At 37.4% G+C, this 24,702-nt stretch overlaps 2 protein-coding genes across 3 annotated transcripts in view; both read right to left on the bottom strand.

Moving 5' to 3' along the window:
- Nucleotides 1–13,057, bottom strand: part of snx19b (sorting nexin 19b) — a 44,210-nt gene extending 31,153 nt beyond the window's left edge. The window contains exons 1-9 of one of the 2 annotated variants that reach the window (XM_065281410.1): nucleotides 12,910–13,057; nucleotides 10,225–11,884; nucleotides 9,627–9,765; nucleotides 9,457–9,557; nucleotides 6,603–6,722; nucleotides 6,382–6,503; nucleotides 4,246–4,339; nucleotides 3,938–4,124; nucleotides 2,099–2,228 (exon numbers count right to left, since the gene is read on the bottom strand). In XM_065281410.1, the coding sequence (XP_065137482.1) occupies nucleotides 2,099–2,228; nucleotides 3,938–4,124; nucleotides 4,246–4,339; nucleotides 6,382–6,503; nucleotides 6,603–6,722; nucleotides 9,457–9,557; nucleotides 9,627–9,765; nucleotides 10,225–11,865 (2,534 nt within the window). In that variant the 5' untranslated portion in view covers nucleotides 11,866–11,884; nucleotides 12,910–13,057. The remainder of the gene's footprint in view (nucleotides 1–2,098; nucleotides 2,229–3,937; nucleotides 4,125–4,245; nucleotides 4,340–6,381; nucleotides 6,504–6,602; nucleotides 6,723–9,456; nucleotides 9,558–9,626; nucleotides 9,766–10,224; nucleotides 11,885–12,909) is intronic. The other variant, XM_065281411.2, reaches the window with a different exon arrangement.
- A 2,549-nt stretch (nucleotides 13,058–15,606) lies between these two features.
- rps6kb1b (ribosomal protein S6 kinase b, polypeptide 1b) lies at nucleotides 15,607–24,626 on the bottom strand. The gene is made up of 15 exons (XM_065281412.2): nucleotides 24,437–24,626; nucleotides 23,738–23,781; nucleotides 23,463–23,583; nucleotides 23,282–23,350; nucleotides 23,050–23,197; nucleotides 22,747–22,804; nucleotides 20,141–20,241; nucleotides 19,927–20,017; nucleotides 19,717–19,807; nucleotides 19,527–19,634; nucleotides 19,332–19,394; nucleotides 16,952–17,029; nucleotides 16,754–16,861; nucleotides 16,557–16,669; nucleotides 15,607–16,464 (listed from the first exon to the last, which is right to left on the bottom strand). Exons 1-15 carry the CDS (start codon nucleotides 24,575–24,577, stop codon nucleotides 16,218–16,220), a joined length of 1,581 nt encoding a protein of 526 aa, XP_065137484.1. The 5' UTR covers nucleotides 24,578–24,626; the 3' UTR covers nucleotides 15,607–16,217.
- Nucleotides 24,627–24,702: the final 76 nt, after the last annotated feature.

A 24,702-nucleotide genomic window follows, 5' to 3' on the forward strand; every position in this document is an offset into this window, starting at 1 on the left:
GCTGCAACCTGAGCAGCCTCCTAGCTGCTACAAGCACACTCTGAAAGTGGCGGTGGAGGGTAGGAAACACAGCCCCGCCCCTCCCCCTGCCTGCAGAAGAGTGTCTGATACCAGGCACTGTTGCACTTTTCAACCACATGGGGGAGCTGTATGTCATTTTTACATGGAAACTACATAGTGTTGCTTTAAAAAGACTAATTTCTTTAAAATTAGAAATTAGGATTTTATTTCATTTAGGTTTAAGAGATCCTGCAGTTTCCTGCTACTGTTCAAGTAGAAGGGGAGGTCACCCTAAAAACTTTATACAGTTTTTAATACTATAAACACATTTCCTGTATTTTCTGGATGTATTCTATTAAAGAGACTGAGAAACAATTATATATGATCACTACACAATTGCATGGTGGCCTTAAACTTTTGCACAGTACTGTATATTAAACAGCTGTCCCTTGTGGTTAAAATGTGCTTGTTTAACGTCATTCCAGTTAGGTACTAACTTGTTGTTATGTCACGTGATGTATTAACATGGCGGATATAATGCGTCCGAATTCATTCATACAATCCATAATCCACAATAAGTAAATACTTCATTTAATTCAGTACCTACACACTGTCATAGTATACTCAATATTAAAGATATCAAGGTTATATAATTTTACAAAATGTTCCTAAAAATTATTTACTATTTTACTGATCAGCTCTAACAAAGAAGACTCTGACAATGGGTCTATCCAGCTGTTTAGGAAAGAAACAGGCCTTACTCCAGCTTTCCTCTGCAATGGCTATTCGCCATGAGCTAAACATGGCAGGATGCCTATTTGCTAGCAGGTGTTTAATACACGGCTGCACAACCGAGCCATCTGAATCGACTAGACATCACACCACGAGTATCTGCGAAACAGATGCGTACGGTGCTAAGGGCTTGCGTGTACGATTTAATGCAAGGCCTGGCATTTCAGCCCGAATCCTCAAGTGCAGACAAGTCAGGATTAAAGACGGCAACAAAAGCCTGCCTTTTATAGCAAGGTTTAAAAACCTCCCTACATTAAAAAGACATCCTTGCGCCGCAGGATAAATCTGTAGTTTTCAGACATGCGGTCATCGCTAAACAGCAAAAACAAATAATACTTTCATTAAAAAAATTGGACTTGGGGACTCAACGGGACGTCTTGTGGCTGTTATTAACTCCAGGAGAAGCAGACCGGTGGATGGTAAAAGCCTCCTGTTGACAGCTTTAAAACACACTTCCTACATCATGTTGTCATCAATGCATACTTGCCAACTTGTTAGAGAAAATATCTCTATATTTATTCTAGAACGATCACAGTATCGTGCAGAAGTTTTGGGAGGAAATTACTTACATATTTTTTTATCTTAAAAACTATAAGTGTCAATGTTTATTCACAAGATGGACACCATGTTTTTGTAAGGTATGTCTGTAAAAAGCATCCTTATATAACTAAGGCCTAGTACTGGCTTAATCTAAACCCTGTCTGGGAAACTGGTTTCTTAGAAAACATTCAACGTCCAAAGATGCCTATTTGATAAGTGATCTACAAATAATGCTCCAACTGACGTAAAGACGTCTTTAATTTTTCTTGATCAATTTCAATCAGAAATGCCTTTGTTTGAAATTTTCCAAAACCCTTAAATTTGTTGGTTCCTGTGTTATGGAAAAAATGTCAACGGTATTTTTAAAAGTGGTCTCAGACATACTATGTAACATTTTGGTAGCGAAAACATTAAGATATTTCATTTTGTAATGTTATATAATTGTCAAGATCCAAGCCAATCTGATAAAAAAGCAATTACTGGCTTGTGTGATTAAAAGTATGGTTTAACTAAAAACAGAAAGACGCAATTATGAAGCACTTTATGCATCACAAAAAAGTGGATATGTATGTTTTGTTTCATAGCAATTTAATAAAACATAGTTTATGTTTGTATGACCTACAAAGTCGTTTCTTACTACTCTGTCTTCCTATTATCTTATATATTTTGTTATATCTCTGTTCCTATATCTTTTGTTTATGGGCCTGCAATAAGCCTGTGATATTTGAACAAAATACAGTAATAAAAAAGCACAAAAGTCACACACCTTTCCATCAGGGTTCCAAACAGCAGTCTGATAGTTCTCTGAACGTTCTCAGTACACATCCAGCTCCACTGGTCCTTTATGATCAGACACAGGATATTCAGAGCCAGATCCGACAGAGCTGTGTCACTTGCTGTACACAAACACACAGACGCACAATACACAACTCAGAAATGTTGGAAATGACCGGGAGAGACTGCGGTTAGAATTCTTGAATGTGTTTCTACAATGATTTTGATTGCCAGAATGAACGTGAATAAGAGCAGAGAATGCTGGAGTCCACGACGAGAATACATAACACAGAAAATATGAATAGACAGATCCAATAACTGACATGTTTTATTAAAATATGGAACCTGAAATGCCCTCAAGTGTATGTTGCTTGACTGTAACTATGAGAGCTGGTAAATGTCAATGCAAGCAACATATTGAAAGTACTACATTGCCCTCTTGAGTTCATACTGAGACATTACAGTAGTGGTTCTCAAACTGTGGGCCGTAAGATGGTGCCAGTGGTGGCCCCAGTTTAAAGTCTTTTTATAAAATACATTATTTATCATAAATTCTGTGCAATTGAACTTCAGAAAAATAAGGTTTTGTTTAATTAAAGTTTTTATATCATAAATTTTACTTAGGGGGGTCATGAAGGAATGCACCGTACACAAGGGGGCCGCACTCAGAAAAAGTTTGAGAACCACTGCATTACAGATCAATATAATGGACTTAATAATGACCATAACGGTAAACAGTTAGAGATTACAACAAACAAAAGCATTTAGTGTTATTAACCAGCTACTAAGAAAACTATTGTGTCAATGTTATGCTTAAATTTGGCTTTTTTTTAGCTTAACAATAAATGATGAAAACCATCAATCCATATGAATTATCAAAAATCAATGACTCCAGCACTTATGCTTTCTATAGTAAATGCACAGATGTCATGTCTCATGTGACTAATTCAGAAAGCTACAGCATCCTGTGAATCTTATTTCCATGAGGAAGTCAAACTAGTAAGACCTGATGCACAATGATGTTTGAAATGCTGGTTATGCGTTTTTTAAAACTTACTGAAAGGAAAAAAGCTGTCAGCATTTTCTGCAAATGAAAATGGAAGAATCTACCATGGCTACAAAAACGAGATCACAATGAAAGACAAAACAGAGAAATTGTATGTTTTAAAGTGCATGCAAGCTTTTCAGCAAAAACATCTACTATACTTCTTTAAAAAAAACACTTCTTTAGATAAGACACATTAAATAGTTGCAAAATCACTAAAGATGCAAAATGTAAAAATGAACAAACTAAACCACACATTAGGGGGGCGCTGTGATGCATGTGGCTGCCACATTAGGGTTGTGTTCAGGTCCAAGTACGTAAAATTTTGTAAATACTCAGAGGTCCAAGTTTGATTTAATACACAGTCACTTCACATTTGTCTTTTGCGCACTTTGAAAAAAAAAATCGACGTTTACCAGATTCTGTCAATAAAGCAGTATTTCTGAATGGCCTAGGGCCGGGATTAAGTGGATTTGAAGCGAAAGTATTTGATTAACATACAATACCTGTAGAGCATTTGGTTTATATCATTATTATTTTATTTTTGACAGATGTGGTGTTTAGTGGCTTTTGCATCTGAGCTCTTCATATGTTCACTCATGCACTGTTGCTTATCTACAAAATGTCTATAAATTTCCTAATGACACAAAAAAACTCTTTAGTTTAACCAGACATAAGCTGGGATAAATATATACTGTTAAATATCTGTGGAACCACTTGCTGAGCCAATTTTTGGGAAAATTTTACCATTAAATGTGATGTTAAAAAGTTTAAAGCAGCAATTACCAGTATGGCTGCTAACAGATGCATTTTGTGGCTTCGCTCTGGCACATACGCAAGGCTTCATGTCCCATTTGGCTCCCTGGCCTCCACCCCTCTCTCCGTCAGCATCAAAGCCTAGAGCTTTACCCTCATAGCGCTCCTTCTCTGAGATATAGCTCTCCAAACCATTCAATGAGAATCCATTGAAAACCTTCAAAGGAAAAAAAATCCAACAAACATACTTGAGACACAAAACAGTTCAGGCTTTAATTTAGTTAACAACGTTAGCTGTTTAAACATTAGGCTTCATAAATGATAAGTGTGATACTTACAGTGCTGCTATCATCAAAGCAGTAAAGCACTTTGGGTGTCATGTCAGACACGTTAAAAGCAGGTGCAATTTTACTGGAGAACCTCATTCGTGACCTGGAAATCATATGATCATAATCACATTTACAATACTGGTCAAAAGTTGCTAAACACTCAACATAACACAAATGTAACTGTTGGAATTAGGTTGGTGACAAAGCATCCAACATAAATAAAAACTGTTATATTTTATCATCTGAAGTGCAGTCACTGTACTTGTGTCATTTTATCAAGAAACTTCTTGAAGTTTCACCTTAGGATAAATGTTAAAAAATATCAAAGGAGTTTGTTGATAATTGAAACAATCCGAAATTTTTAAAGGTAACGCAACCGCATGTCTGCATCCCCCTTAGTGGGGCCCCCTCTTCATATTATGCTCATAAGCTCTTGAGGCTTTTGCCGCCTGTTTCAATCTGGAATAGGCATAGCACGTTAAACTTGCAGTTTCGTAGAAAATGCATGATTTAAACGTAAAGAGGACTTATCTGTCTGGCAGCCAGAACGAAAAAAGAAGCAAGAAAAACAGGAAAAGAGGAAACAGGACAGTGGTAAGTAATGGCGAGATGATGATTGACTTACTGCAAGGATAATTAATGATATATACTTTAGGTGTTAATTTCGTATTAACTCTTTCCCCGCCATTGACGAGTTAGAGAATTAAGAGAACTCGTCAATTAAGAGAAAACGCTACCCTGCCAACGACGAGTTTTTGCGGCAATCCGTATTTTCATTATTATCCACCAGGTGGCACTTTAACCCAACTTTTAAAACCCAGAAGTATCTTCGTAGGGCAAACGGTTCAAACTTTGGTATGTTTTAATAATCACTCTGAATCTGATCTCTATCAAAAGTCCTTTACAAAAATGCAATTATCTCAGCTTTTTCCTCAAAGTTTGGTATTTTTGAAGAAACCTACCCATATTTAAGAGGTGATAAAAAAAAAAGAACAGATAAAGGTAGGATGAAACTTTTTTTTTTAAAGCAGAGGGTCTGTTCTTTCATTTGATATATTCTGCCCTACAAAGCCAAAGGGCAGTAACTACGCATTTGGTCAAAATTGAGTTAAGGGCTGAAATGGGCTTTGTGAGATCTGTTGTGTCTTGTGACAAAGTCTCCTGATTCAATTTTGTCCCATTTAGGAGAAACGTGTGTGCCAAAATTGCAGTGACATGTTTGACTGGCTGGTGTAAAAAACTTAAGGGCATTTTTCTTAGTTTCAGTGTTTGCGTAGTTACTGCACTTAGCCTTTGTAAGGCAGTATTGTATGTTTATATATTTAATGGGATGCACCGATAAATGCCGATATACACTAATAATATGTGGCCGATAACTATTCTTAATCGCGCCGACGATATTATTCACAGCTATTTCATGTACTACGGTTTTTTATCAGTAAGTCCTTATCGATCTGAAATCACTGTTAGTTTGAGTCGTTTATGAAATGCATTTAAAAAAGCAACACTCGTCAAACATAATCATTATACATATTCTTTATTATCATGAAAATACCTGAAAAGGTTTGAAGAACAGAAATATAAAAATATCCTTAAACCATTTTCTGGAGCTGCGTGTCATAGTTGCATGTGTACGGTTCTTCGTCTACAGCGCATATTGAGTTTCTGCACGAGAGCGCCCTCTGGCTTTTAAATGTAGTGGCATTTTAGCGTAATTCATTGAGAAGCATAGCAGGCATCATCGGACGATATATCGGTGCACACCTAATATTTAAAGAAGAACATTTTCTGGCATTAAGATTGTGGAAAGCATATAAATGCTGGAGGTGGGCGGCAACTTAAAAAAAAAATGGAGGACAGCCTATTATAAATATGAAGATTGTATTGTATCTCAAAGGTTATATTCTCTATTGTGTCTTCTATTAAGATTATGATTAAACACTTTATGTTCTGTTAGATCTGTTTTGACTATTTATTGTACGTTGTTTAATTATATGTCTATGTGACAAAGGTATATTAAGAAAAAAAATATTTTAAAAGGGCCTCACTGATTAATTTTGCCTGGGACCCCACTTAATGCAGCTTCGCCTCTGTATACAGTTAACACTTAAAAGACTAAACACTACTGCCTCTCTGTTGACATACTTAGATTTTTTGTCAGTGGTGAGTTTCCCATCAGGCTCTGTGTCCATGTCATCAGTAGGACTCTGTAGTTCTGAGCGAGGAAAGGCCGTCTTCAGGGTATCCACTATAGCGTTCACTACAATCTACCACATGTTACACTCAGTCAGTGTTTATATATCAAAGCAAGTTAATGCAATGTAGTTCAATACTTGCCTACATTAGCAGAGATTTGTTAGAGTTACCTTGTCTATGCGTGAAACGATGAATGGTTTCTTCACAAAAGCGATTCTTGCATCAGTGTTCAAAGCAAGAAATTCTTGCATTTCCTCGCTGTCGGCCGTTTCAGGAATGGCACAAAGTTGCTGTGAAAGTAGAAATTAATTGGTGACATACTGATTCACAAGTTTTATTGAGACATAAAAATTACCAGCCCGTACCAATTGTGTGTTCATCATGAATCAGACTACAATATGTTGGCTGTTGTGTGCGACTGTCTAACTGTATAGTGATGAGTGCTCCTTAATTATTGTTTTGGAAATGAATGCAAGGCGACACAAAATATTACAAACTGCATGTAGGTCACATCTAATGAAACAGCATGACTGATGATAACTCTTGAAAGGTGCAATATGGGACTTTTAGTGGCATCTAGTGGTGGGACTGTGAATTGCAACCAACGGCTTACCCTCCATTACGAAATGCAAAGTAAAGCTACAGCAGACGCCACAAGACAAACACTTCATCCGGGTGTGCCTCATACATTCTGAAAAGTGAAGCTGCTGGCTCTTTGATCGCCCCCTGGTGGCTGGATGCAGTACAAGTGATAAACCCAGCCCACTCCATGCAAACGAACGGGACTCGGTGTGTAAAAAACTTCACTTCCAGTAAAATTTTCTGAAAGGTGGTTTTGCTCATTTGAGGTAGTTGTTATCAAGCTGATATACAGTATGTTAAATTTTTTATTTTTGTGATAAGTTTCATTTTAGCTAGTAGAAAAGGGGTGTGTCGTTATGATTGACAGCTTCTCTGAGCGGACTATCGGAGCTTTGAGGGAAGTTTGAACATATAACTATTAATTTTCTTAGATTTCTAAGAATTAGAAATTAGATTTCTTTGTTATTTCACACCCACAAAATGAGTTATATTTAACAAATAAGATGTTTAACTCTTTCACCGTTGCCAGCCAGCGCCAGCGTTTTCATGATTTTCACCAAAGTTTAATGCCTTCCAGAAAATGTTCTTCTTTAAATATATAAACATACAATATACCAAATGAAAGAACAGACCCTCTGCTTTCAAACAAAAAAAAAACGTTTCATCCTACATTTAGTGGTTCTTTTGCAATCAGCTTTTGAATATGGGTAGGTTTTTGCAAAAACACCATATTTTGAGCAAAAAGCAGAGATAATTCCATTTTTGTGACGGACTTTTCATAGAGATCCCATCTTTAAAACAGACACGGACATGCAGCAGCTTGCCATAGGGCAATACTTCCGGGTTTAAAAAGTTGCGGAAGGGGACGGAAAATCTCGTCATTGGCGGGGAAGCGTTTTCTCTTAATTGACGAGATATCTCGTCAATGGCGGGGAAAGAGTTAAGGGGCATGGTTGAATTGGGCGTGTTTTGGGAAGAAGTTTGATACCGCGGCTCCACCTCGGATGATTCCTTCTGCGCATGCCCTGGCTCCAAAGTAACGTTTTTGCATAACTTGTCAGTGCCAATCATCGTACATTTTACGTTCAGTTTATTACAATGGAAGGAAGCGTTGTTGCATCATTAGGGTTGTAACGATTAACAGTGCAAATGCGCGTTTTCTCAATGAATGAATTTGAATGAATTACGGTGAAATCCCGGCACTCCAGGGGGCGCTCTTGTGCAGAAACTCCATTTGTGCCACAGAAGAAGTAGCATTAAGAATGCTTTACCAGGAAATGTCTACAGGAATATTTATATCGCTGTTCTTCAAATTGTTTCAGGTATTTTCATGATAATAAAGAATATTTTAAATGATTTGGTTTAACGAGTGTTGCTTTTTTAAATGCACGTTATAAACAACTCCAACTCGTTATGATTTTAGATTGATAAGGACTTCCTACTGACCAAATGCCGTAGTATACGCACAAGCTGTGCATTAAACAAAGAATCGCAGCCTTGCGATTCAGAATCGATTTCAAACAGGCATTTTAAATGGGACACACGGTTGAATCATTACATCCCTATGCATCATCCATCTTTTCTTACAGTCTATGACGTCATCGCTTGAGACAAGGTAGTAACATAACACGCTCTATAGAGCAGTTTAGGCCTACTGTTGAACCATGACGTGCAAAATGGAGACTCAAATGTAGGAGGACCCACAGTGTATGTGGATAAAAATGGCTCAACCACAGTAAAAAAACACTACAGATTCTTATGTATGGTCTTTATGATAATATAGCTATAGACTTTACTGAAAATATAGTTATACGTATTATATTGCATTTCTGTCAAGAGATCCTTCTAAAAGTCCCACGTTGCACCTTAAAGGGACACTCCACTTTTTATAAAAAATGCTCATTTTCCAGCTCCCTAGAGTTAAACATTTGATTTTTACCGTCTTGAAATCCATTCAGATGATCAAACCGTTCTGGTGTAATAATCAAGGGCTATGCTGCTGTAACATGACTATTTTCGGATGCTGCGTAATATCACTGCGCCTCCTGCAGCCATGTTACATCAGCAAAGTCCTTGATTATTACGCCAGAATGAGAGTATAGTTCCTAGCCATATCTGCCTAGAAAATCACAACTTTTAATTTTCTGTCGGTCTTAGTGCACAATCTAACTACAGAAGAGTCAAGTTTTAAATAGGAAAAATATCCAAACTCTTTGGTTATTTTTAGCACGATTCTAATGGTCTAATCAGATTCAATGGATTATGTTAACAATGCTAAAAGTGGTAGCGATCCCCCGAAGTTTGGCTGAATGGATTCCAAAACGGGAAAAATCAAATGTTAAACTCTAGAGGAGCTGGAAAATAAGCAATTTTCAAAAAAAGTGGAGTGTCCCGTTAAATAACATGAAATCTATGTGATCTCATTATGTTAAATAAACTTACTCTGAGAAATGTTTCCAATTGCCCTTTCCTTGCCTCAACTCTGTCACTATCCATGTTTCCAAATGGAAGTTCAGGAAAGATCTTCTTTGGTCCTTTTATATCTACAACAAACAGCACATCAGAAACAATATACACTTTTCTTTTAAAGCTTTGGCACTGTCAATACTCACTTTTAAGAATTTTGCGTAATTCCGGTTTCTCCTCTAAACGTGTCTGAAGGTTGAGGAATTCACTGTATCGTCGGTTGACAGTGTGATAGGCCACAGGCTGCAAAGATTCTGGATTGTCAGAGTCCACAGCCGTCTCATACTGTAAGGCAAATACATCAAGCATCATCCATCCATACCTAACATTAGTATGTTATTAAAGGAATATTCCACTTATATAAAAAATCATGATAATACATCCGATCATTTTAAACTCCATTGAAACATGGAATGTTTTCCTAAAAAAAAAACGTAATTTTTTCTTGACTGAACAAAGAAAGACATAAACATCTTGGATGACATGGGGTGAGTACATTAGCAGAATTTTTTTATGAAAGTGGAATATTCCTATAAAACAAATATTAAAACAATAATAATCCCTAAGAAGTATTTGGCACACTTTCAAATATATGTATTGCAAAGGCAACAAAGACAGGCATTTGCAAACAAATGATGCTAGACCTTTTCTCAGAAGTTAACTTGGACATTTATGTAGTTAGACACTTTAAATTTACAAAATGAAAATAAAACACTGTCACTAATGAGATAACTGATAAATTACCTTAATGGTGTAAAGAGTATATGGATGAGAGCCAGTGCCTCTGTGCTCCTTTGCAGTGATGGTCCCGGTGATGCGAAGGTTCTGGATAATGACTGGACCTTCTGGGCTGCTAAGAGGCTCAAAGTTAAAAGGTGCTAGGCAACTTCCAGCAGCCGGTGAGGAAGCTTGCACAGGTGCAGCCAAAGTCAGCTCACTTGGGTTCACCATACCAGGTTGATCCGAACAAGTCAACCCTTTCATCTCCGATGGCTGGCGATGGCAAAAGTTGGATGACTCTTCCTCTGCCACGCCGGTGGTTTGTAACGATAACTCCTGAAGGCCCGAGACTAGAACCTTGGGGCACTCCTTCTCTGTTGAATTGGTGTAAGTCGGAAATTCATCATCCAGATCTAACGCAGTGTCTACTGGAGTGGTGCATTCAGTAAGTCTTTCTGAAAGCACCTCTTCTGTGCCAATCAGAACCAGCGATTCCAAGGAGCTCCTTTTGAAGTCGGTCAAATGAGACTCTAGGTCCAAATCTGTTTCTTGATAAAATGGATTAGGCTTGCCAATTCTCATAAAATCCCTTGGACCAAAACCTGATGGAAATGGTTTTGTTAGCCGAGGCTCCTCTTCTTCCAGATTGTGTGGAGAATAAAGTTCAGCTGAGTCTATGACATCAAAGGCTGACAGTTCTGGTGTTGGGGCTTCTGTAGTTGTTGGGGTCTCAGGGGTGACTTTTAATGTCAGAACGCAAGGAATCTCAAGTTCCTGTGGCTTGTTTTCTTGATTTGACGCAACTGGTGGAGGCTGAATTTCTACTGGCTTCGGTTCTGATGCTGGTTCACTGGACTTAGTGAAGGCACTAACAATTAACATGTTTAACCAGTCTGGATCAGACAATTTTACAATTAAAGGCAAAATAACATTGCACGCAATAAGTTCGCCCACGACAAATCGACCTGTTCTGGTTTCTAAATGTGGGGGAGGTACAAGAACTTGTAAAAGAAGATCCACAATGGCCCTTAGATAATTCACCTCAACAGCAGAGCTTTGAATAGCAGGGTGGAGTAAACAAAACTTGTTGTATTCCTCCGAGAACTTTGTAGAACTGGTGCCGCCAATTTCACCTTTTACAACAACCAGTCCATCAAGGTTTTCCTTGGCACTCAAGAAGCACTGGAGGTGGCATCCAGAAAGGTCTAATATCCTCTGTGTTAAAGCTTTACTATCGACTCCTGCTGCTCGATTCTTGAGCTCCATCGCCATAGAGATCATGGCATTGTGAACCTCATCCTCAAACTCTTTTTCTTTAGATACGGTGCTATACCACGAGGAAACAAAATCACGTATGATCTTGCCAACTGTCTTCTGAATTTCATCTTCAAGTAGCTGCTCACTCTCTCCTCCAGATGAGATCTCCTCCAGCTTTACAAACCGCTCCAGATGGACAACACTGTCGGAGTCCAGGACAGCCTGAGAGCCAAGCCAACCACCTAGGACCACTAAGAGGCTTGTGAAGAGACAAAGAAGCCAAACATTGACCAGTAGGTGAAAGAGGACCATCCAGGCCAGCACTGCCCCAAAACCAAGCAGCCTCTTCTGGACCAAAAACTCTGATAAGCCCCAGGGGCTCATGTTGGGATGCTCAGGCTGAGACATGGTGGAGGTTTACATGCTGCTGTAAAAACATATTAAATGACAATCAAATTTTCCAGTCTCAACGTATTTGGCAGATGAATTTATCAGATGTGCATTTAAACTAGGCAAGTTTAATCAGCATGTGTGTTCCCATGGCCATACAGTGGATTTCACCTCAATACCTCTAGTACTAGATCTTGTTAAGGATGTAGCCAAATATTCAATGTTCAATCAATGCAAAGATTAAGTATACATTAATGAATAAACCATAGTGACCACCATTCTGTATATTATGTATATGTGCTTTTTAGGATCTTTGGTACTGTTATTATACAACAAGTAAGTAGTAGCTGACCACCCTACTGAATAATCCAGCTAAGACCAGCATAAGCTGGTATTGCTGGTGTAACAAGCTGGTTTAGCTGTGTTTTGGTCACTTTTTAAGCTGGTTTAGCTGTTTTTGGTCACTTTTTAAGCTGGTTTAGCTGTTTTTGGTCACTTTTTAAGCTGGTCTAGCTGTTTTTTGGTCACTTTTTCATCTGGTTTAGCTGGACAGGCTGGAAAACCAGCGGACCTACAAGAATGACCAGCTTTGCCAGGCTTGGAGGACCAGCGTTGGACAGTTACTGCCACCTTAAACCAGCTACCAGCTTATGCTGGTCTTTGCTGGATTTTTCAAAAATATATTGAAAATGACAAAACGACAGAATAAATGTGAATGTATCCTACAATGTTTGAAGGAGTTCCTATATTCATTAATTATTTTGATATTTCAACCGTAGCGTCATTTTGAGGTAAAATTTGGTTACCATGGTATTGCTTAGAAGCATCCAATGATCAATATAGTAGATCTATTATGGATCAGATAACTTCGGTAATACCGAAAAAAAATATATTAAAAAAATTATATGATGTCAATACTTCTCATTTTAATCATTTAAGTCTTTAATCGTGGTTGTTATTATGTGTCTATAAAGACGTTGATGTATGTGATGGGTAACGTTATCACCCTGGCGATTCGTACGTGCTAAACATTGGAAGCTTACTATATCTAAATGAACTCACCTTAAAAACATGTAGGGTGGACGCGAGATGAAAAAATACATTTGCAGACCAAGCAATTCATGTTTAATGGTCAGACTTGCACTGTTGGCCTGCTAGTGTTTTGACATCCTCTTCCTCGTCATCTCTCTTCTATATGATGCACTGTACTCAAGCGTTCTGTCGCCCTCTTCAGGTCATCCGGGTAACTGCAGCACCCTTTTTCTGCAGTTGGCTGACTGTGTGAGGTTTTTAAATAACTATAAACTGTCCTCTCAATGTGCAATTAAAACATATTTAAATACAACTGGTATTTAAATATTTCAAACGTTTCCCATTTTAAAAAATCAAATACTGTCAGACATTTAAGACACTGATGCATTTCTATGACTTCTCAATTTATTTACTAGAATAAAAGACTTCGAAAATGATTGCATATATACTAAATGTACAAATAATCAATTTCTTGCTGAAATAGAAATTTAGAGCAGAGCAACACAGTGTAGAAATGTTAATTTATTTGTGCCTGAAAAAGCACAAATTTAATATTCACTGGTAATTGTTGTTGGTTTCTTTGTGTGTTTTTTGCTATGCCCATATAGAAACTCAACATTTGGGTACTGTATTACACTTTATTCTGTTGGCAGCCATTGAGATTTTTGCTTTTCTTAGAGATATTTTTATACTTTAGATGTGTAATCCAGCCTCAATCAGATGCATACCACATCATAAACTCAAAAGCAACATGAGTAAAAGCTGTTCAGTGTCTGTTTAAACATGAATGAGTCACTTACTGTAACTAATCTGCCAATGAATGCTTTATTTCTGACTGTTAGCCCTGCTGAAACCGATGTACAACATCTGCTTTCTTTGAGACAGACGGTTATTTCCATTATTCAGTAATCTTAAGGGAATCCCCTGGAAAACACTGAGCTAAGCAGACTGTGTGCCATTTTCACATATGTAATTTACATTTTCTATAGATTTTACTTCCTGTAACAGTATGCTTATATAGAAAACAAAAGCACATGCACGATTTGAAAACAGATTTTGTGTACACTATCACTTATTAATCTCTAAAGATGCAGCATGTCTATAGATGTAAGTGATTCATGCATGATGTTGCAATAGAAGACACTTTAGTAGATATAACATGATGCCAGATAGGGTGAATTCATAAAGTGGGCCATTTGATGTTTATCCAGTCAGTTCTGCAAGGCCATTTGGGTCGAGTCCAGCTTCACACTGATGGCGATGCATTGATTCTGACTGGATACAGCAACCTGGTCATACTAGCAAACATAAAAATCAGAATTAATGTCATGTGATTTCATATAAAAAGTAATTCGTACCAAATAATTATAAAATATAGTATTGAGGAAAGTTATTGGTTTTAGTTGTAACAGCCACAACATTTGCCAAAACAATTGAGGGGAAGATAGAAAATCACTATATAACCTTTGTGTACAAAACACTGAAAGCATTGAACTGAATTTATAATTCAAAAACTGTCATTTTGATTTAAATGAACTGTGGTGACCACACTTTGTATCAGCAAATGTCCATGACATTTACATCACAATCTAAGAATAACTGGACATGAATTACTTCAATTCATTTTAAAGATTTTCTCGGCTGCGTAACTATTTGCACATAAGCTATCAAACTGTGGCATTAGCAGATTTCAACCCTCATACTTTACTGCAAAAAAAAAAAAACACATTAGTGGACATGCATGATCTATTACATTTTTTAGATGGACCCCTGTCCCCCTTCTACTGAACAACATGGCGGCCACTACACTAAAACAAGTCAATATTAAATCAACATATATTTTGTGTTATTTTAAATTAACAAATTAAGTTTAACTATTTCAACTTGTTTTTAGTTATGTCAACTTATTGCAAGTCTGCATTTGTTTATGGCCACTTTGAAACCCATATGCAATTTCGCAGGCAAATTAAATATAGTTACTCTCAGTGGACAGACTGATATTGGCCTACTTACCAAAAGTCGTAAAAGCCTTTATGAAGACATAATATCAGAATGTAATACAATACGAAACCTTTTGCTTATTTGAGTAAACAACTCATGCAATGGCATAAAGTGACATTCTAGAGAACTCTACACAACAATTTGGTGAGGGCCCTTTGCTATTTGGGCATGGCAAGGCCCCCATCCACAAAGAAATGATTTGCTGAGTCTGGTGAAGAACTTGCCTGGTCTGCACTAAAAGCCAAGACCTATTGAATCCTATTGAACAACTTTGACCTCACTAATTCTGGTAACCAAAAATATATCTGCACTTTTCAAAGAAACATTTAAATTGTGTTAGACAAATTATAATTGTGATTTTATAAAGACAGCAAATTGTTCACAAACCTAAATAATTATTGGCTACAAACAGTAGACTTTTTCAAATTTAGCTTCGTCTCTTGAAAATTTCCCCAGTTTGAAAAAAGTTTCATACCTTAAAATTTCCATACCTTAAGATTTTATTCAATTCGACTTTTTCAGTCGCACAAATTACAATTTTTTGTATTCCCTGATTTTCCAAGTCTTTCACGACTGTAGGAATGCTGATGCATACAGTATGTTTTTACTTCTTTAAGACCTTGTAGGCTTCTGTAATACACAATTAACACTACTGGTCAATGCACACAGCCTTCTTACAAAGTTTGCAATTAAAAGCTAATTTAGTACATAATAAAGCTTCAAAAGTCGACATATTTGATTTTATTGAGGCTTGTGTATTTATCCATCATCTATACAGCACTGTGGGATACACGTTTAAAAATGTATAAGACTTAAGTCGGGTTTGTGAACCTCGGCTTGATGAGATTCCCACAAATGCATTAACTTTTCAATCCGCATTGATTTGTACAATTCATTAATTGTTGGAAAGTAATTCAACTTCCCTTGGCAATACTGTAAAAACCTATAGCATCCAATGGAAGCCAATCCTCAACATCACTTGATCACGGTGCATCAGCTCATCTGCACTTTTGAAGTGTCAAGTCTTTTTTTTTTGTTTTTTTTCATGTTCCTTTTATGGTAAAACCATGTAAAAAAGTCGATAATCCAAAAGAAGGCCCAATCCTGATAATCCGTTTGATATGTAAATACAGGAATCGTCTAAGAATGCACACTGAGGTTTTGGGATGTGAGGACATGTGGCGCTTTCTCATTCTTGGTGAAAAACGCATGCTCATCAGATCTGAAGAACAGTTTCTAGCCGAAGATGGTAGTGATGATGGGGACGTTCGTTTTCCCCTAGTGTCCGTATAAAAGAAATAGAGAAAGCAAAGGAAAACTCTAAGTTGAACTACTGGTCATAGGTTCATTCGTAGATGCTCTGGCCGTTTGGAGATAACCGGGTAAGCCTGCTGTTTAAACTGGCCCATGTTGGAGCCAGCAGGTTGCCTGATGGGTAAAGGGGCGCTGGCCTCTGTGCTGGCCGTGACGTCCATCTGATCCATGGTGGACACTTCCATAGCGAGCTCTGTTGGGGACTGGAGGGAGGAGCCTTCAGGCAGATTGGAACCTCGTGGCCAGCAGTCTCCTGAGAACTTGAGTGGGCTGAAAGACACAGCGTTCAATGAGCACACTGTTCGCATGCACTAACTCTCTCTACTGTATTCATTACAGAAGGCATTTGTGCGCCCGATTACCTGATTGGTGTCCTGGGGCTTCCCAAAAACCGGCGAGGTGAACGTATTTTTGGCTCAAATGAGAATTTCTCCTTAATATTTTCCAACACAGATGGAGCTACATAGGTAAATCCCTGCAACAAGTAAAACCACAGGTCAAGAAATTATGGCTCCAACAATTGGAAAGAAAATAAGGTCCAGTGTAGCCGTGATCTTACCAAAAAGACCTGATTTGCACTTTCACTTAGTGTGGAGTCATCGGGGCTGTCGACGGGAGTCTGGCTGGTGAACTTTGAATCAAACTGGCTCACATCATCAGCAGATTGCTGTTGAAACAAGACACCAGCTCGTGTAATACATCTGAACTCCATTAATCCTTAAGATGCCAGCAAAGAGCTAGAATAATATATAGTTACCAAGAAAGGCTTGAATGGTGGTTCTACTTTTCGCGCAAGAAGGTCGTCCCAGTTAACATGTCGGAAGAAGGGATGAGTCTACGAAACAAATATAAGAAATGCATTACATAGAGGTGAAAAAGGTGACAGTATAAGAAATCATACAAACATTGTATGTGGTTTGGGGGGTTAACTTCCCCATAAGATTTTTTTGCTCATTTTGGTCTCAGTCTCACCTAGGGTTGCAAAGGGGCAGAAAGTTTCTGGTAAATTTCCAGAAACTTTCAATGGGAACTTTATCTGGGGAATTTTGAAAATATTCCAAATTGGAAAGTTAATGGGAATTTACAGGAATTTATAGGAATTATTTGGAAATGTATGTAAACTATATCATATACAAACATAAATAACCATTGTTTGGTCATCAGCAGACATTAATGAAAGGTAATAAAAATTTTGAAGAATCCTGATAATTACAAATATTATTAAAAATTCTTTAGAAATCATTCTAATATTCATGAATTCTAATGGATTTTTGATCAAATAAATGAAGGCTTGATGAGCAGATGAGACTTTTTTCAAAAACATTCAAAATAGCAATGTGTCCAAACTTTTGGCTTTACTTTCAGTTTCAGGTTTTTTCTAAACTGAACTCTTGAACAAATACCTCATCAAAAAATAACAAATGTTTGGTTTCCTAGGTAATCTACATGTTGTTTATTTGCTTGTTATATAAATAAACTACGTTTAAAGTACTTTGTTGTTATTTATTCTTAGTAGAGTTTACCGGAAGTCACGTATTGACCACAAAAGCCATTTTTTATATGGTGTTACTACCAGAAATGCTCACAAGTCTTTGAGCTCGAGTCCAAGTCAAGTCTGAAGTCTCTGGGCTCGAGTCCAAGTCAAGTCTCAAGTCTCGTTGTAACAAATGAAATTCTAATAACAAATAAAAAAATTACAAACATTTATAAAAAAGAACAAAGTTGCACATTAAGTAAGAAGTAAAATTAGCATTAGGTAAAGAAATTAAATTAAAATGATAATAACACTGTCTTTATTGTACAAATTAAATATTATTATTAATATTTTTAGAGCAATAGAAGTGATTTTCTGTTTGTCTTGGGTTGTTTGATTAACATTAATGACACAGACTTAAGTAGGTTAATTGAGGTTACTGTCTCTTTAAGAAACAATAAGCCCAGACTGGTTTCTGGCTGTTTTTTATTAGAAAAAGAATACTGTGAGATCATTTTGTGTGTATGTGGCCTGTCAAGAAAAGAAAGATTTTATGTTGGCTTAACTTTTGAAACACTTCTCTCTGTATGTGCACTACTTAGGGCACTTAAACGCGTGCTCACACACAGGCGGAGGGCGAATTCCAAACAGCGCTTCAGGAAGAAGATGCAGCAGTCGCTTTACATAACAACATTACGTTGTTTTTCATTGCTCTCTTCAGCAAATGTATGTTAATGGACTACATATGACACACAGTAGCGCAACTCTGGACCTGACTGGAGCTGGACCGGACACATTTAACCGCATGTGCATACAGAAATCTGCTCACTTGAGCGCCTTTTTGCGGTTAAATTGTTTAACCATTTAAACAATTGCAAGCCTTAGAAACACGTTAATGATAAACTTACCCTATTTAAATTGCATATTAATCCACGAATCGCATGTGAGCCGAAGCGCGGATCCGTCACAGCACTACCCAAAGCTTCAGATGAATGGCACAGCAGCGGCTGGTGCAGTCGCCATGTATGTTCGTCATGTGTTACGTCGCGGGGAGGTTGTAGGTAACGGAGAGAGGGGAATAACAGCGAGCTCCTCAGACGTTTCCTAAAAATAAACATTGTTCCCGAATCGCGCGGCTCGAGTCGGAGTTGAGTCTGAAGTCTTTGAGGACGAGTCTCAAGTCGAGTCTGAAGTCAGTGTGTGTGCGACTTAAGTCGCACTCGAGTCCGATTCTCAAACTCGAGTCCCCATCTCTGGTTACTACTGAAACCGTCTACTCTATAGGCAACTTTTTGAAATTTCCACTATATATTCCCATTAATTCCTTGTATTTCCCATATATTTCCATGAATTCCCATATATTCCCATATATTCCCATTAATATCCATATATTCCCATTAATACCCATATATTTCTGTTACTTCCGATGGAAATTTCCTGGAATTTTGAACCCTAGTCTCACCTCACTCCAGTCTATCCATTATTGATTCTTATGATGTTTATTGTGCTTGACAACCAATGTGCTTTGAAAGGGAGTGAGAGGGTGAGAAGTGGACTGAGCCATTGGTTGCGATTGTTGCAATGGGTGTCTGTCTCTCTGCCTGCGTGTGTCTGCACGTGTCTGTCTGCCTATCTATCAACATAACACTGTATTTAAACATACCTGTACTTCTGTTGCATCTCCAGGTCCAGCCCCAAGCCGAGATGAGGCGCTTCTTTTCAGTAGCTAAAAAAGGTAAAGAGAAGAAGTTTAAAATAATTTTGAAAAATAAAGAAAAACTTAAACAAGCTACAAAACCAATCTGAATAAAAAACAAGCATTTCAGTTGTGACATAAATGATATAAAAGTTTGCCTACCCTTTTAAGTAGGTCCCTGGCTTCTTGCGTGAGGTAGGGTGGGAGGTTCAGTTTGCATTTAAGAATTTTGTCAATGGTCTTCTTACGGTTCTCCCCCGTAAAAGGAGGCTAGAAAGGCAAAAACATAAGCAATCATTCATAAACTTCCAAAGCATAAAAAAAGGGCACTGCATAAAATGTTGATACTCACTGCTCCCGTCAACATGTCATACATCAAAGCCCCAAGACTCCACCAGTCAACAGCCCGATTGTGTCCGCTTCTCATTAGGATCTCTGGAGCCCTGGAGAAAAATAGAGGATCTCGTCACGCTACTGCTGAATTCATTCAAACGCACATCACGCGGATATGTCGGCCAATGAACGGCGACAATAGCAAAATAGAAAGTTAACAAGCACTTACATGTACTCAATAGTGCCGCAGAATGTATGGGTGACCGTGCCATCGTGGATCGACTCCTTACATAGTCCAAAATCAGTCAGTTTTACATGTCCTGTAATGATAAACAAGGATAGTACAAAGCATCTTAAATCCATTTAACAAATTAACAACATAACTAATAACGTTAAACCATGTTAACTATTCTGCTAGAGTTAACTCAATGAAGTAGTCAAACCTTGGTTATTGAGCATGATGTTTTCAGGTTTGAGATCTCTGTAGATGATGCCTTTCTGGTGCAGGTGTCCAAGAGCCATAGAGATTTCAGCCAAGTAAAAGCTGCATGTAAAAAGCCCTGAGCATCATTCTGATAATCTCCGCTCATCTCATGTTGAATGTTATTGTATGAAGATTTGTCCTTGAAAATGGACACTTACATAAAACACTGTTTTTATTTTTTAGACAAAACTAATTAACTGTACTTTTAACTTTTAGCATTATGAAAGCACCTAATGCCAATCGCTGCAATAGTTCATGCTTGAAAATACGGCTGCAACAACCAAGCGATTAATTTTATGAAAAAAACAACAACACATAAATACTACTCAATTCCATTTTTCATTTATTAAAGCTAAATAAGGCACTTAATTAGGGTATTCATGTGTAGAAGTGTACTTTTTACTCTTTCCCAGCCATTGACGAGTTAACTCGTCAATAAAGGGAAAACGTTTCCTGCTAGGGATGCTTAACGATTAATCGCGATTAATCGTTAGCAGAATAAAAGTTTTTGTTTACATCATATATGTGTGTGAACTGTGTATAATAACTTTGTATAAATAAATGTACACACATGCATTTATATGTTTTAGAAATGTTTACATGTGTATATACATTTGTATATTTATGTATGATTTATATTATATATAAAAACAAATACTTAATAAATAAATTTTGTTTTCTTAAAATTATACATGAATGTGTGCATATTTATATATATATATATATATTTATTATACACAGTTTACACACATATGTGATGTAAACAAAAACTTTTATTCTGCTAACGATTAATCGCGATTAATTGTTTAGCATCCCTACTTCCTGCCAATGACGAGAATTTTTGGCAATCCTTAATACCGCTATTATCCGCAACTTATAAAACCAGGAAGTATCGCCCTAGCGCAAACAGCTGTATGTCCGTGTATGCATCTGATCTCTATCAAAAGTCCTTCCCAAAATCGCAATTTATCTCAGCTTTTTGCTCAAAATTTTCAGTTTTTGAAGAAACCTACCCATATTTGAGAGGTGATAAAAAAAGAACTAATGAATGTAGGATGTTTTTTTGTTTAAAAGCAGAGGGTCTGTTCTATCATTTAATATATTGTATGTTTATATATTTAAAGAACAACATTTTCTGGAAGGCATTACAAAATCATGAAAAATGCTGGCGGAGAAAGAGTTAAAGGTGCAAAAGCCACACACTACTACAGAGTTTTACTAATATAATCTTTTTGATTTTGATATTTCAAGACTTAATTAAAAAAAGTTTGTGCAACTTTTAAACAGTAAAACATCTCAAATGTCAGTAAATCTTAAATGTCAAAACATAAAAAAAATTTAGTCTTCAGGGATGTGTGGATGAGGAAATTTCACCACAGATTAATAAACTCATTTTAATATTTAACTTTAGACTTTGATGAGATTTAACATTATTCATTATCAACAAAATAAATAAGTCGCTATGATATAAATTATATGTTAATATACATGCATTGTTACAGTAATAAAACCTTGATTTTCCCCTAACTTTAACTCTTTCCCCGCCATTGACGAGATATCTCGTCAATTAAGAGAAAACGCTTCCCCGCCCTTCCGCAACTTTTTAAAACCGGAAGTATTGCCCTATGGCAAGCGGCTGCATGTCCGTGTCTGTTTTAAAGATCGCTCTGAATCGGATCTCTATGAAAAGTCCGTCACAAAAATCTAATTATCTCTGCTTTTTGCTCAAAATGTGGTGTTTTTGCAGAAACCTAACCATATTCAAAAGATGATTACAAAAGAACCACTGAAGGTAGGAAGAAAATGTTTTTTTTGTTTGAAAGCAGAGGGTTTGTTCTTTCATTAGGTATATTGTATGTTTATATATTTAAAGAAGAACATTTTCTGGAAGACATTAAACTTTGGTGAAAATCATGAAAAACGCTGGCGCTGGCTGGCAACTTTTTTTAAAAACGCTGGCGGTGAAAGAGTTAAAATAGATGCTTTGTTGTAGGGTTTTCTTTAAAAAAGTAGTGAACCACAAACTATTAAACAATACTAACTCATTATATTAAAGGATGAAATTAAACCTTTAGCAACCAGCGTTCTTTTGCGCATTTGTTTCCGCCATGGTCTGGTCAGGGTTGCCAGATCAGCATTAAAAAACAGCCCAATAGCCATGCAAAATTAGCCCAAAAGCATTCCAATGACAGAATGAATTCACAGTCCAAATGCCAAACTAATGAACCAAATCCTTCCATCTCTAACCCGTGGAAAACCTCAACCTGCAGAAAGCTAAAAGTAGCTCAATTCAGAACTATGCCGAAGGGAAAAGTGGGACCTGGCAACACTGTGGTCCGAGCAATGCTGCCTTGCTTTAAAACAAGCTGATAAACCTGACAAACATTCGGCTCGCGTTTTATGAAGAAAACGTGCCTGACATTGAGCACGCAGCTCATCCTGTATGAAGAAACAGCCCCTAACTTTATAAGTGCACAGTTGACAACGAAATTTCATTGATTTTTATCAATTTCATCGATTAGTTGTTGCAGCCCTACCTGAAAAAATAAATTGCTTTTCTCTTACCAGGCCGTGTCCTCCATGAAAATCCCCTCTCGCTCGAGTTGCATGAAAAGCTCCCCACCTGCAAGCAGAAGTTTTGAGCAAAAACTTGAATGTTTCATTTGAGTTTTACAAACATGCAAATTAAAAACTAAATTTTAACAATAAAAGTTTTAACGTAACTATGCAAAAAAATAAACATTTAAATAAGAAATTCTTCAGAGGACAGAATATCTCTCTTAGCAACTCTACAGCAACAGCAAGAGACTGGAAAGAATGAGAATTTATCTATTTCAAACGGACAAAGGTTGCTCTCGATTCACCAACCACTTAGATATTCAAGGATGAGGTAAAGCTTGCCACCCGTCTGAAAGGCATAGATTAGATCAACGATGAAAGGATGCTTGACTTCCTCTAAGATGTTTCGCTCGGCTTTAGTATGCGCTGTGTCCTTGGCATTACGGACAATCATGGCCTAGTTAAAAGGTAAAGTAAGGTTAAGCTTACATACGAGATGTAATGCAAATCACAGCATTCAAATTTAAGGAATTTGCTTAACCTTTTTCAAGACTTTCATTGCAAAAATTTTTCCAGATGCTGCACCAGATACTTTCCGTACCTGGAAAACCTACAGAAATGCCAAAAACCAAAGTACAACATTAAAAAACAGTACAGGTTCATTTGGAATATATACACAACAATATGCCTGATATTCGGAAAGTTTAACGTTAAAATTGTACCTTCCCGTAACCTCCTTTTCCCAATACACGGAGCAGCTCAAAGCACTCCGGCCGAATGTTCTCAGCCCCTTGGTTTACATTGTCTTCAGATATCTCGATCTTCTCACATTCATCCATGTTACTTAAAGGACATAATGTACATTAGGAAACTTGTGCACTAACGCACTTATTACAACCCAATTCACATGCTCATCCTGTTTTGAATCATATTTGTCTACAACGTATATCTGAGCAATTTATTACATGTACTAAATATAAACAACATGCATACTTACAATTCAAAGCCACTACACTGATCCATGATTTCATTGATCTGAGCCTGCAAATTAGGACATTAATATAAGATATCAAAATGCATTGAACATGATGTTGGGTGGAGAAACGATCAGAGGAGCACAAGGAGATAACGTTACGAGGCAACAGTTGGCAGCACTTCCAGTTTGAACATAAAAACCTAAGGGGTCAGATTTCGCAATACTATTCCCAGAGATGCCACAAGATGACATGCACCATCTATGGTATTTTAACCTCCAATCGACTGATCCTTATAAAATAACAATACTCACTAACTAGCACAAAGTAAACCATGAAGTCACATCATGCACTTGGCGAAGATTCAGATCTAGTGAGCGAAAAAATGAAATGCATCTCGCATTACAAGGTCTACATGTAGCCCTTTAAATTGTCATCACTAACGTAACGTTACTTGCTGCCAGGTAGCAACCCTACACAAAAAAAAAAACGATATCGTTTTATCTTTGTCTTGTACATATGAAACAGCTTTCATGCATTACATATCATTAATACCTTGCATATATGCTGTCAAACTATGTATGGGGTTAAGTCAGTCCATTTAAAGGCACCGTAAATAGATCGTGTTAGCATGCTAGCATAACACTGACGCTGATTAATCGGGCCTCGGGCCTTCGAAACACTCCCGCTCGCCGTACACAGAAAACCAGCGGGTCGCTTACCTCCTCCAGCTCATCATCGGAGACATTTTCCTCCGGCTGGTCGAGGTCGATGTCAAAAACGCCAGCCATCGTTAATTTCGTTGTCTGGGGTCGCTTTAAAACGCGTGAGGAGCTAACGCTTCCCGCCTCATGGACATGCATGCATCGTCGCCATGACCGGCATGCGCGCGACACTCACACACAGGGGCTGAACCTGACACCCCCGCGCGGAGGAATGCATGACATTTCGATTTTTATCTTTTACATTTTTTAAATGTGAACATTCT

The sequence above is a fragment of the Paramisgurnus dabryanus genome, chromosome 8 (assembly GCF_030506205.2).
Source record: "Paramisgurnus dabryanus chromosome 8, PD_genome_1.1, whole genome shotgun sequence".
NCBI classification, from domain to species: Eukaryota; Metazoa; Chordata; class Actinopteri; order Cypriniformes; family Cobitidae; genus Paramisgurnus; species Paramisgurnus dabryanus.